We start from the raw sequence: 12,905 nt of genomic DNA, 5'->3' as shown, positions 1-12,905 counted from the left end.
ATATCCTGAATGGGGTGTGGATCAATGAGTGACCATATCCTGAATGTGGTGTGGATCAATGAGTGACCATATCCTGATCAATGAGTGACCATATCCTGATCAATGAGTGACCATATCCTGAATGTGGTGTGGATCAATGAGTGACCATATCCTGAATGTGGTGTGGATCAATGAGTGACCATATCCTGAATGTGGTGTGGATCAATGAGTGACCATATCCTGAATGTGGTGTGGATCAATGAGTGACCATATCCTGAATGTGGTGTGGATCAATGAGTGACCATATCCTGAATGCAATGGTGCCGTTATGTAGACCGGTGGTTCTCAACCCCCAAAATAATCATATTCTAACTAGGGAGTGTGGGGACCCACCCACCCTGACGAGCACTAAGAGTTGAGGCATTACATTTTGTATCTTGTGAAAATAGCAAATCTACATGCTCACAACGCCTCGCAATGTGAGGCGTTGTGAGCATGTAGATCGGCTATTTTCACAATTTCTGCCTCTAATATTTGACATTTTGGCCAATGTTTGATTTGTCATTTCAGAGGTATTAAAATCCTTAAATTGTCACTTTAGAAATGTGCATATACCCTCTGTACACTTAAAGTTCACGTTGGTTTGTTTACTGTTAAGTGAGAAAACAATGTTTCACAATAAGTTAATCATCTGGGGACCCCCCCAAAATCATTTGGGTCCCGACCCACAGGTTGAGAACCACTGATGTATTAGCCTGGCGGGGCCCGACGTCATATGCGTTCACTCACTCATTCCTTCCACAGTATAACGTCTGGACTTCCAGGTATTGGCAGCGAGTATTATGATTATTCTCTGATCGGGGCCAATTAGTGACTGCTTCCGCACAACAAACGTAGTCTTTCCTGACAACAAGTGAAAAGCTTTCCCTAATTGGTCCATGTGTAGACGGTGACGTAGATCCATGCTGCAGCATTTTCAAAACAACAATGGCTGCCCTCGCGATGCAACAAGTGTAACAGTTAACGCTCTAACAATAAAACAAGCATAAGTGCAGTTATTTCAGAGTTGGAATCAATTACAACAATTAAAAAGTAACACAGGGGATGTGCTAGCGGAGTTCATCGGCCGAAAAAACGTGTTTGTTTGCCGTTCTTCCGACTGGCTGAGAGATGTTTTGCTACGCTGATTGGTTAGAGGAGTCTGTCTGTCAAGGCAAGTACTCCCGCCCACTTTTCAAGCTGCCAATAGGCCGAAGGCCAGACGTTATACTGTGGAAGGAATGAGTGAGTGAACGCAGATGACGTCGGGCCTCGCCAGGCTACTGATGTATACCGCCAAACGCTATCACACCAATCCAATTGGCTGACTTGGGGCTGTCACTCACCGCTCTCGCCATCCGACTCCTCACTGCCGTCTCCCTCCTCCCTGATCTTCCCCTCGGCCTTCATCCTCTCCAGGTAGGCGTCGTGCTGGTCTTCATCAGAGTCACTGTACTCGTTGTTGGTACCTTTCATGCCCTGCAAGATACACTGTACCGTCAGGAACTACACAACCCACAATGCAACAGGAGGAGACACCACTTCCTGGATGCACACAAAGTGGAGTGGTGCCATCATTATGCCCTATAGACACTACTAAGGCTGTCAACGAATATTGCAAAGATATACATTCATTATTTGATTGGTAAAAAAATAATAATTCAAAAAAGATGCGTTAATGCACAGACAGCAATCCCACTTTAATCGATTCAAAATGAAAGCGTTAAGTCAAGCTGAAGATGTGGTAACCCGTTTCCATAATACTTCAAATTTGGCAGGACTTTCAATGGTTTGATTATCATTTCCCATCATATGTTGTTCCACGTTTAAAACAGCACAGCTGAGGTCGCGCAGAACATTGATCGCCTGTTCCGTTTACCACAAGGGGGCAGTGTCCACGGAAGGCATTTTTGCCAGGTCGTAAATGACGGGGTTTTCAGAGAAACCGTTTTACTGAGGTACTGAGGTTAGGATTAGGGTTTGGGATAGAGTTACTGAGGTTAGGATTAGGATTTGGGATAGAGTTTGCTGGTCGATCTAAAGGGTGTTCGACCTAATGACATGTTACCATGGGTACATCCACAATATTCATGGTAGTTAGGTTGCACTGTTACTCTGTACAAAGACTTGCTACAGTATCTGTGCAGACTAGTGCTTGCTCTGCCATCATATAGTTAATATTACTGTATCGTGATTTTTGCATATTAATCAGGAATAATCTAACAACAAATAGTTAAAAATGATGGTGGAGCAAGCACTGCACAGATAGCAAGTCTTTGTACACAGTAAGGTTGCAACCAAACTTACCTTGAATATCGTTACCGTGGATGTAATCAATCAAGTTACTGTAGCCCTTCTATTTAATCATTTTGGGGATGTCGATGTTGTCATCTGCCCATTTGTCAATTTGGTGAAAAGAAATTGGTTGAACAGAACTCATATTTTGGGACCATCGCTCCATTGTTCACAATGGTTTGTAATGCAGGCTGCTATCCCAGGAAGTCATGTGATCCAAGATGGCCACGGTGTGAATATGGTCTACCAAATACCCGTTAGCAAAATAATGACTAGCTGTATGTTGAAGGGTACCATCTAGAGTAGGAAACAAAGTACCCAGTACCAAAAGTAAGCAGAGTCAAGACGGTTTCTATACAGTGGAAAAGCACCATAAGTGGGTGATACCAAAAGTAACTGGTTTCAAGTTTTCATCCAACTCAATCTAACTTCACTCATTTAACAGCATGTCAGTGGTTGTACTGTAATGTCATCTGGGAAGCAATAAGCATTTTACTATTACCATATAATATGTCAGGGTTGAATGGCAGAAAGACAGAAAGAATAAGCCATGTCCTGAGCAGCCACCAATACAGTAGGAGGACAGGTTCATTTATTCTCTAACTGACATCCTCTGCTGACCTTGTAATAGTGCGGGGCGTTAAGGGGAGCAAATGCTAATTTCGTGCATATTTGTCTTAAAGCGCCACATTTTGCACACAGGGCATGCTCTAATGATTTGGCTAGGGTGCCAGAAAACACCCACAAAACAAACTGTGATTAGTGATGAGTCATCACTTTTCATCACTAAACCATCATTTTCTGGGGGCCCCTAGTTAGACCCCTCACATCCTATTTAAATACCCAGAAAAAAAAAGTTTTTCTGTGTATTTTCCTCCTGTATAGAAAGTCGATGGGAGCCCAACTTGATTTGGCCGATGTGGCGACCCCAAAGGTCGCAAACTCGGGCAACCTAGCTGAATCATTAAAGCATGCCCTGGGCTACATCTGTGCAAAATGTGGCGCTTTGAGACAAATTTGCACGAAATTAGCATTTGCTCCCCTTAACGCCCCGCACTATAAGTAGGGCAACAGATGACCCTGTCACATATGGCAGTAAAGTCTTTGGCTGGATTGATATGCATGTTTGGACTCTACACTGAGCATTATGGGCAGGGAAATGAAGTCAATCCTGTAGACAACGTAGCAATTACAGATTTCTTTATGGTTAAAGTAAAAAAGCAAACTTTTGGGCCAAACGTTAGTCTGTACATTGCACACACAGAGTCACACACAACTCTCATTCCTTCCTTCCTGCCCTCGCAGTCCTCCAAAGCCAACGTTGACAAAATCGTATTCTATGATTAGTAGTGAAATTATGAGGTCTTTCCATGTCAATCACAGCAATCAAAAGAGCTCAAGAGATTATCGGACAGGCTCCCTGCTGCCCAACACACACACACACACACACACGCACACACACACACACACGCACACGCACACGCACACGCACACAGACACACACACACACACACACAGTATACACACCCACACTGACACACCATGCAAGCGTTAATCACTCCAAACCAAGATCACACAATGGTGCCCACTTGATGAAGGGAACGCCCACAACCATACCCACCTTCTTCTACAGGTGTTACAATGACAGACACACAGGAGAGGGGGCAACAAAAAGGGTCAATACAATGAACAGGGATGGAATACAGTCTCACATGAAACCACAGTAAATGTGCAGAAAGTAAAACGTTCAAAGCGGTTACCTCTTTGAAGCCTCTGTTTTTGATGTTGAGTTTCTTGGCATTGACGAAGTCAAACAACTTCCCGTATTCTTCTCTGTGGGAAGAGAGACGTATCCAGGAGATGATTAATTAGCTAAATGGGACGTAATAGCAAACTGGTAGAAGCTTTTAACAAATTATAATCGGTGTACTTTGGTTTAGGAGGTCAGTGGTTCTCAAAGTGGATTCCAGGGACTCTGTGGATTCCTTTAGCGGGGCTTAAAGGGATATTTCACTTTCACAAAAACTTTTGGTCATTTTATCGTCTAATCAGGCTTTTATGAACACCCTGAACAGATTTTAATTTGCTTGATTCAGTATTGTGATAGAAGGTTTCTGCCCGACAGTGACGATATATATAGTAGATTAGTGATTTGCATGACTCATATCAACTATAACAGTCTATGCTAGATGGGTGCGAGGTTCGGGTTCATGTGTGTGCGTGGCTGTGTCACCATCATTACTGTACCTCTCAATGCTGCTGAAGGTGAACTGGTTCCCCTGCTTGGTCTCGATCTCAAAGTCGAAGGAGCGCGTGGTGGTGGTGCCTCTGGCGAAGTTGACGTTGGAGATCTCCTCGAAGCGCAGGTGCACCGGGGGCTTGTGGACGTAGATGAAGCCCCTCTCCAGGGGGTACAGGAGGCCAGAGGAGGCCTTGTAGGAGCAGGTGATGCACTGGGCCCCCGAGTGGCTGCAAGAGGGAGGAGCAGAACAATACAGGAGAGAGAGAGAGAGAGAGAGAGAGAGAGAGAGAGGGAAGAGTAGCATTGTGTTAATCAGTATTGCTTTGAACAGGGTTCCCACCCATTTTTACCAATTAATTTCCAAAACTTTTCCAAAACTTTTCCAGGATATTTAACCCAATTTACAGGACTATATCTATACTATAATTTTGCGAATGTCTGTCTGAGTGAGTGTCTGTCTGTCTGTATGAAACAGCGTTTCTCCTCGGTGGCTGGAGCAATTGATCTGAAATCGCATCACCATCAGCATATGAACACACCTGACATAACTGTGAAGCCCGTTTGTCACTTTCACAAATCGTATGCTGTATAATAGCATTTTTATGGTGTATCTATATCTATTTAGCCTACAGTACCTTTTGTGACCACACATGTTAAGGGAGGGGCGCTGTTGCCATTAAACGAAACGGGTATTTCTTACATTGATTGATGCTCCTACATATTATCATGCAAGCACCAGTTAAAGTTACTTTCCATCCCTCATATACTGTATGCACAGTGCACATCCCATAACCCACACACTGCACATCATTTTGGAGCTCATATCTTTGAACGGGTAAGGGCTAGTAACAATAATTCAGCTCATTAACAAGTTGCTTACTCCTGTGCGCAATGCCCAAAGACAGGTAGTGTATGCCAGTGGTTCTCAACCTTTTCAGGCCGTGACCCCCGAAATAATCATATTTGAACTGGGGACGCTGACGAGCACTACGAGTGGAGGAATTTTGTATAACATGGTTCTATTGTGAAAATAGCCGATCTACATGCTCACAACGCCTCGCAACGCGAAGCGTTGTGAGCATGTAGATCTGCTATTTTCACAATTTCTGCCTCTAATATTTGACAATTTGGCCAATGTTTAATTTGTCATTTCAGAGGTATTAACAAAATCAATAACCAAAGACAATGCATAGCTATTTTTTCCAGGACCTTCCAGGACCCTTGATCAATTCCAAAACTTTTCCAGTACTGGAAAAATATTTTTCTAATTTCAAAATATTTCCAGTAATTTCATGACCGTGGGAACCCTGTTTGAAGAAATAAACATGTGGGTTGTCTGGACCAGGAGTACTAAACAAGGCTCTAACTCGTTCTCCTGCTATATCACCAACATGTGGAACGACCTCCCGCAAGCCTTAAAGGAGTGCAAATCCCTAGCCGCCTTCAAAATGGGTATGAAAAGTCACTTTCAGGCAGCTGCTACTCGAGACTTGTAAATAGACTAAGCCCCCATGCTCCCATTTTTCTGCTTTTGAAATTGATGTTATCCTTGGTAAAGTACTATGTTCTATCCGTCTGTCTTTCAATGTTATATGAGATACATAAAGTGATTCCTGTGTAAACAAGCCGTAAGGCTTTCTAGGATCTCCTTTTAGTTGACCTTGTACCAGTGATTTGTGCCGTCATGAAACTGTACTTTTTTCTATTGCAAACTGCTAATAAACTCTTCTATCAATCAAATCGACAGAAATCAGGGAGAGGGGTACTGAAGACACTAAACTTTGAGAACCAGTGGTCCATACCCTCCCAAGAACAACAAGTAGAGACCTGCCATACCAGGGGTCACATTGGTACCCCAGGGACCCTCGGGGGGGCCACAGGCACAATGTTGCTGCAATCTGCACCAAACATTGCAGAAACACTGTTCAGGGGCCTGCCGTAAGAATAGTCCCACCAGTGGACCACGTTTGCTTAGCACACTTGGTGCTAGAGGTCTGCGCGGGACTGATTTATTGAACCCGCTCCCGCCTGATTTCTGCCGACTCCTGCCCGCGCCGCCAATGATTTCATTTTTGACCGCCCGCTGTAATTTCCTCTCCGCCGCTCCCACCCGCGACAAACAAATCATGTGAATTTTGACCCGCGGACTCCCGCGGCACACATTACCGCAGAACGTCCAACAGCCTCCCTCCCAAGAAGGCACATTGAAATGAGACCCAAAACCATTACCAAACAAAAAAGTGTGCCGTGTGCGCCATGCGAGGAGCATAGTTGTGACGGACTGACAGTTGGTGAGAACAAATGAGAGAAAGAGAGAGAGAGAGGGAGAGGGCAAGCGAGGGAGCCACGGCACGGAGTGAGAGAGCAAGAGGCGAGAGAGAGAGAGAACTTGGCGGAGAGAAAGAGAGACTCCAGTCCACGTACTGTATCAATGTGGGTGCGTTGTCCTCACTCAGCAGGGAGAATTGCGTTCTCTATTCACATCTTGACTTGCTAAAGAAGGCACGTTGACGTTTGTATAATCCATTGAGATCCAAAACCAACAGGACTAGTGTAGGCCTACGTGCGCGAGAGAGGAGCATTTGTGAGGTTGTTAACAGAGGTAAAGTGTTTATATTGCGATTGGACATAGGCGATGGGACTACATTATAATAAATAGTTGTTATTTAGGCTAAATAGTGAGTGACAATGCCGCCGCAAATATCTGCCCACCGGTTAGCCGTTAACAGACGAGAGAGGGAGGGAGGGGGAGTTAGAGCGAGAGAGAGAGAAAGAGAAATTCCACGTGCTGTAGGTCCATGCGTTCTCCTCAGGCGCTCAGCAGGGGAAGTTACATTGATTCTCTACATATTCACATCTTGCTAAAGTATAGATAAAAGCTTATTGCGGGAGAGTGCGGGATTTTGCGGCGCCGCCGAGTTTATTTTGACCGCCCGTCCCCTCCCGCAGGGATTAAACTACCGCCCGCGCCGCAATATATGGTGACGGGTCCTGCAGGTCCCGCGGGAGCGCGCTCCCTATGCAGGGCTCTACTTGGTGCCAAACACGAGTTTCCCGAGTTTGGTATAGGCTGTGCCAAACACGAGTTTCCCGATATATATATATATATATATATATATATATATATGGCATGATCACGATATGCATGTTTGACTCCCAGAACAGCTCTATCTTTCAAACATGGCAGCCATGTTTGTTTACATTTGAAGAAAACTGTGAATGGTGTGCACACGTGTAGTGCATCATCCGTGCACATCGTGCACATTAAAATGTAAGATTCTGGCAATTGAAGACATTGAAGATTGTAATGCTTGGCAACAAAAAGGTTAATATAAAATATGCGTACCCCGTGAAGTTGCCGGGCACCGTGATCTTACGGTTGACCAGGGCCTTCATCACCCTGCTGACCAGCTCGTACAGAGAGCCCGACATGTTCTTACTGAGCTTCCCCTCATAACGACGCTCCACCTCCTCCCTGGAAGACAAGGAAACAAGAGGAATGTCATGATACAAAGCCCATGTGTAAAACATCCAACAGAAGACGCATTGGTGTACATCAGTGTTTCTCAAACTTTTACATTTCAAGGTCTCTCCTTAACTCTGCGTGTACAAATGGAACCACATGGACCTGTTCCATCTAGACCCCTCTAAAAGAACCCACAGAGTCCCTAGAATCCACTTTGAGAATCACTGGTGTACATAATGACAAAATCTGTAACAAAAGTTACCCTTCCCTATGACATAGGGGTCATTTTTCATTTAAGTTTGCATGCCACAGGCCCGTTTTCCTCCTACAGTCTAGGTCTAGTCCTACGTAAATCCACGTGATACAGATACGGGAAAATCAAGCCAAGCTGGCATTTCTTCGCTTCCCATCGTCTTGGGTTAAACTCACTCGCTCATGTTTAAGGTGAGACTGATTTCTTCCTCCTTGGAGAAGAGCAGGATGAGGAAGTGGTAGCGTGTCTGACCCTGCTTGATGGGAGGATCCAGACTGATCTGCACAGAGAAACCACAGGACAAGAGTTAAAGGAGAAGAGAGAAGAACCACAGGACGAGAGTTAAAGGAGAAGAGAGAAGAAGAAGGGAGGAGGGGAGAAAAGAGAAGGAATTAGGGCTGTCACGGCATTTTACGTGACGATTAATTGTCACTCAAATAATTGCGATTAACGATTTAATTGTGTTTTTGTCGTTGACAATTACATTTCTGTTTGGCTTGTAGGCTTTGAAGTTGCACAAGAAATGAAGGACATATTTGACTACTTAAAAATAACATTGATAGTGGAAATAGCCGATCTACAAGCTCACAATGTGTCGCACCGCGACGTGTTGTGAGCTTGTAGATCTGCCATTTCCACTATTTTTTTTAAATGTTTGGACATATATAAACATTTTTCAACATGTAAACGATTATGATGATTATCACAAAATAATTGCGATTATGTCAAATAAATGCGATTATGTCAAATAATTGCGATTAGACCATCATGTAATAATTATGACAGCCCTAGAAGGAATGCGAACGGAAGGGCAGTGACAGCGAGACAGATGAAACGCATCCGCAGGTTATGAAAGGCAGAGCGCTAAATCTCTCAGCGGCATGCGTTACTGTGGACACAATAAATATTTACTGCTGAATTTACTCAACATATGAGAATGATACACCACATTACATAGCTCAATAATTGCTCTCAATTAAATGAAAGGGGAAAAAACAACAACCAAGGACAGGCTGAGAGGCTGGGCTGGCAGACAGACTTCTTACCACAAAGAACATCTGCCTCTGGTCCTTGTGCGGCAGCAGGAAGAGACGCAGCACGGTGGTGTAGGGGATCTTGTAGTCGAACGTCTTACCGTGGAGGTGGAGGAACGTGGGGTAGATACGGATGTCGTACCTGAACGAGTAGGAAAAACAAAGTGGAAGAAGAGGTGAAAAGACCAAGAGAGGAGGTGCACTATTGTAAAAGACACGGTCCCGGCATAAGTATGGTGCCAGAAGCTAAATGGTAAATGGTGCATTTATATAGCGCTTTTATCCAAGGCGCTTTACAGAGATTGTGCATTACATTCACCCATTACATTCACCCATTCACGCACACATTAATACACCGATGGCGGAGGAAACCATGCAAGGCACCAACCTGCTCACCGGGAGCAACTAGGGGTTCAGAGTCTTGCTCAAGGACTCTTCGACGTTAACTCGGGGGGAGCCCGGATTCGAACTGGGAACCCTTCGGGAACCCTTCATGCTCTAATGGCGGTTTCTCTACCCCTGAGCTATGCCGCCCCTATACTAAGCTAACATTTCATCAAAAGATTTGTATGACGGTCACTGAAAAGCAGGTTAAGGCCTGAACGCATTATCCAATATTTTATGCTTTAAATATTAAAAATAAAATAGCAGATATACAAGCTCACAGCATGGCACCGAGTGCTGCAATGCGAGCTTGTAGATCTGCTATTTTTTGAAAAATCTTATTTTTTTTTGCAAATCTTTGAATTTTTTGACCCAATTCTATAAGTGTCTTCTAAATCTAAAAAGGTTCTAAAAGGTGTTTAAAAAAAAAAAAAGTTTCTGTCAGTGGTTCTTTCACACCAAGGACCCCCAAAATGATATATATTTGGCTACGGGCCCCCCATCTCAAAATATTTACTTCTAGGAACCCCCAGAAGCAAAATTTAAGTTACAAATGTTCGCTTTCAAAAGATATATTCAAAGATGATTTTTCAAAAAAATAGCAGATGTAGAAGCTCACAGCGTGGCACTCGGTGCCACGCTGTGAGCTTGTATATCTGCTATTTTTAATAGTTAAAGCTTTCAATAATTCTACGCCTAAATGGGTTAAACATGCTGTGTAGTACAAAACTCACATTTTGGGTTTACATTTATGGTTTATGGTTGTGTGTGCAATGTGCATGTGTGTCGTTTCCCGTACCTTCCTCTGGGCGTGAGGCACTGCAGCTCCTTGAAGATGCACACAGCGTCTCCTGTGGCCTGGATGACGTCAGCCTTGGACAGCACGTTCGCCGCAAACGCCTGAGGAGGACACACTTCCTGTTAGTGCTGAATCTACGCGGACAAAACAGCTGCCGCTTTACAGGCCAATTAGTGGTCCTTCCATCAAATATTCAGAGGCAAGGTCCAGTGGATACCCGTTGCTCTCAAGTCACAGGTTCAAGCACCAACTGGCTTAATTTAAGTCGGAGCTCCCTCTGGTGGGAGGAGAAATGACCACAGCCTGTACAAGCAACTCATACTGGATGTATGGGCCGTGGCAAGTTATATGACCAGTAAACATGACTTAAAGGTTCTCACTTAGAACAGTGGACTAGAGCATGGGTCTTCAACACTGGGGGTCCGGGACCCCTAGGGGGTCCTCGGAGTTACTACCAGGGGGCCTCCAAGTCTTTGTGTGATAGAAACCTTTTTTATATTAACCACTTGAACCCTAGTGTCCATATTCTGAGAACTTTAGCCAAAAATAGCAGATCTACAAGCTCACAACGCCTCGCGCTGCGAGCCGTTGTGAGCTTGTAGATCGGCTATTTTTGGTCAAAAAGGTTTGGTGTAGAGGAGAAAAAGAGCAGACTAAGTACAGAGTAAAAGGTCAAGTTTATTAGGTAATGACAGCTCAAGTGGTTAAATATCTGAAAACAAAAATTGACACGAATCCAAAATACACTGAAGATTGTGCTGTCATTGTGCTGTTGTGATGTGATGAAACTATATGGAATCTATGAAAAGGGTGTGGAGGGTCCCTGCTTCATCTCTCTCTCAACTAAGGGGTCCTTGGACTGAAAACGTTGAAGACCCCGGGACCAGAGACAAGTTAGCTTCAGACTCCCGGTTCCAGAGCAGTCAGAAGAACTGGTACAAAGTAGGGCTGCACGATTTTGGAAAAATATCTAATTGCGATTTTTCATTGCGATTGCGATTTTATTCGCACTATTTATATATTTATTTTAAGGATAAGTGATAGTTTTTTTAATTAAAACAAAACATTTTTTTCTTTTTTTTGTTAAAAGGTTGATTATTGTCAAGGAAGAAAGTACTGTATGTCGTTGCCTTGCTTTCATCAAGGCAAAAAAAACACCCTAAGACACACCATAAGTTTCCTATGTGTGCAGGCGACGGAGGAGGGGAGCCACCGTCACACAGAAATCACTTTTGCGATTATTATGCACCTTTGTGATTTGCTAATTGCGTGGTTCCAAATTGCGATTTCGCTTTAAAAACGATTAATTGTGCAGCCCTAGTACAAAGTGCTTTTACATGTTACAACCCTCTTGTGGGGGGCACTGGGGCAGAAACCCAACCAAGACCAGCCAGTTTAGAGACCGCTCCTCGCCGTTAACGGGGCTTACCTCCACGGGATCCTGGCCCTCGTCTCCCGCGCCAGGGGGGACGTAGAAGCGGACCTCCATGAGGGAGACCTCGGCGTCGTCGTTCTGGTGGAACTCCAGGGTGACCTCGTTCTTGCCCGTGGCGCACTGGGACACGCTGGACAGGGGCACCTCGAACGCCGTGTTGTCGTTGATGTCAAACGACAACAGTGGCCCTGAAGTGGACGACAAGCAGAGGAACAGGGTTATAGAAATGATTTTAAGGACCAGATCACCTCTGGGACAACCAGATCTTATTTTATTGTTGTTTGGGACACGATCAACACAATCCTGAATTATTTTTGGTGTTCAATCTGTGTTTTTAGATATGTTAGTATTTCAGCATGCTACAACTGGTCATATGATGCATTTTGCATCATATGACCAGTTGTAGCATGCTGAAATCGGCTGAAATACTAAAATATCTAAAAATACAGATTGAACACAAAAAATAACTCAGGATTGTGTTGATCGTGTCCCACACAACAATAAAATAAGATCTGGTTGTCCCAGAGGTGACCTGGTCCTTTAACCGAAGGGCAGCAAGTTAAATGAAGACGTTTGTTTCAGAATTTGACACAGGACCACGACGGAAGCAAGCCCCTATATGGCAGGGGTCTTCAAAAGGGGGTCCGGGACCCCTAGGGGGTCCTCCAAATCTTTGTGTGATAACAACCTTTTCTTTATTAGCCACTTGAATCCTAGCGTCCATATTCTGAGAACTTTAGCCAAAAATAGCAGATCTACAAGGCAAGCTCACATCGGCTATTTTCGGCAAAGGTGTTTGGTGTAGAGGGGAAAAAGAGCAGACTAAGTACAGAGTGAAAGGTCAAGTTAAGTATTGACAGTTCAAGAGGTTAAATACGTATCTGAAAACACAGATTGACATGAATCCGAAATACAATGATGATTTTGCTATCAAACAATGAAACTATATTGGAATCTATGAAAAGGTTGTTGGGAATTT

General features: G+C 44.1%; 1 protein-coding gene across 1 annotated transcript in view; it reads right to left on the bottom strand.

Annotated features, from left to right (window-relative positions):
• The window catches only part of ssrp1a (structure specific recognition protein 1a), a 41,662-nt gene that overhangs the window by 10,361 nt on the left and 18,396 nt on the right, over positions 1 to 12,905 (bottom strand). Inside the window, exons 5-12 of the mRNA XM_080745454.1 lie at positions 11,921 to 12,114; positions 10,492 to 10,592; positions 9,321 to 9,450; positions 8,451 to 8,554; positions 7,902 to 8,030; positions 4,561 to 4,782; positions 4,074 to 4,146; positions 1,365 to 1,497 (exon numbers count right to left, since the gene is read on the bottom strand). Coding sequence (XP_080601580.1) covers positions 1,365 to 1,497; positions 4,074 to 4,146; positions 4,561 to 4,782; positions 7,902 to 8,030; positions 8,451 to 8,554; positions 9,321 to 9,450; positions 10,492 to 10,592; positions 11,921 to 12,114 — 1,086 coding nt within the window. The remainder of the gene's footprint in view (positions 1 to 1,364; positions 1,498 to 4,073; positions 4,147 to 4,560; positions 4,783 to 7,901; positions 8,031 to 8,450; positions 8,555 to 9,320; positions 9,451 to 10,491; positions 10,593 to 11,920; positions 12,115 to 12,905) is intronic.

Source organism: Nannobrachium achirus (assembly GCF_963921795.1).
Source record: "Nannobrachium achirus genome assembly, chromosome: 17".
Lineage (NCBI taxonomy): Eukaryota > Metazoa > Chordata > Actinopteri > Myctophiformes > Myctophidae > Nannobrachium > Nannobrachium achirus.
The sequence above is the reverse complement of the archived record's forward strand: the minus strand, read 5'-3'. Positions and strand labels throughout refer to the sequence as shown.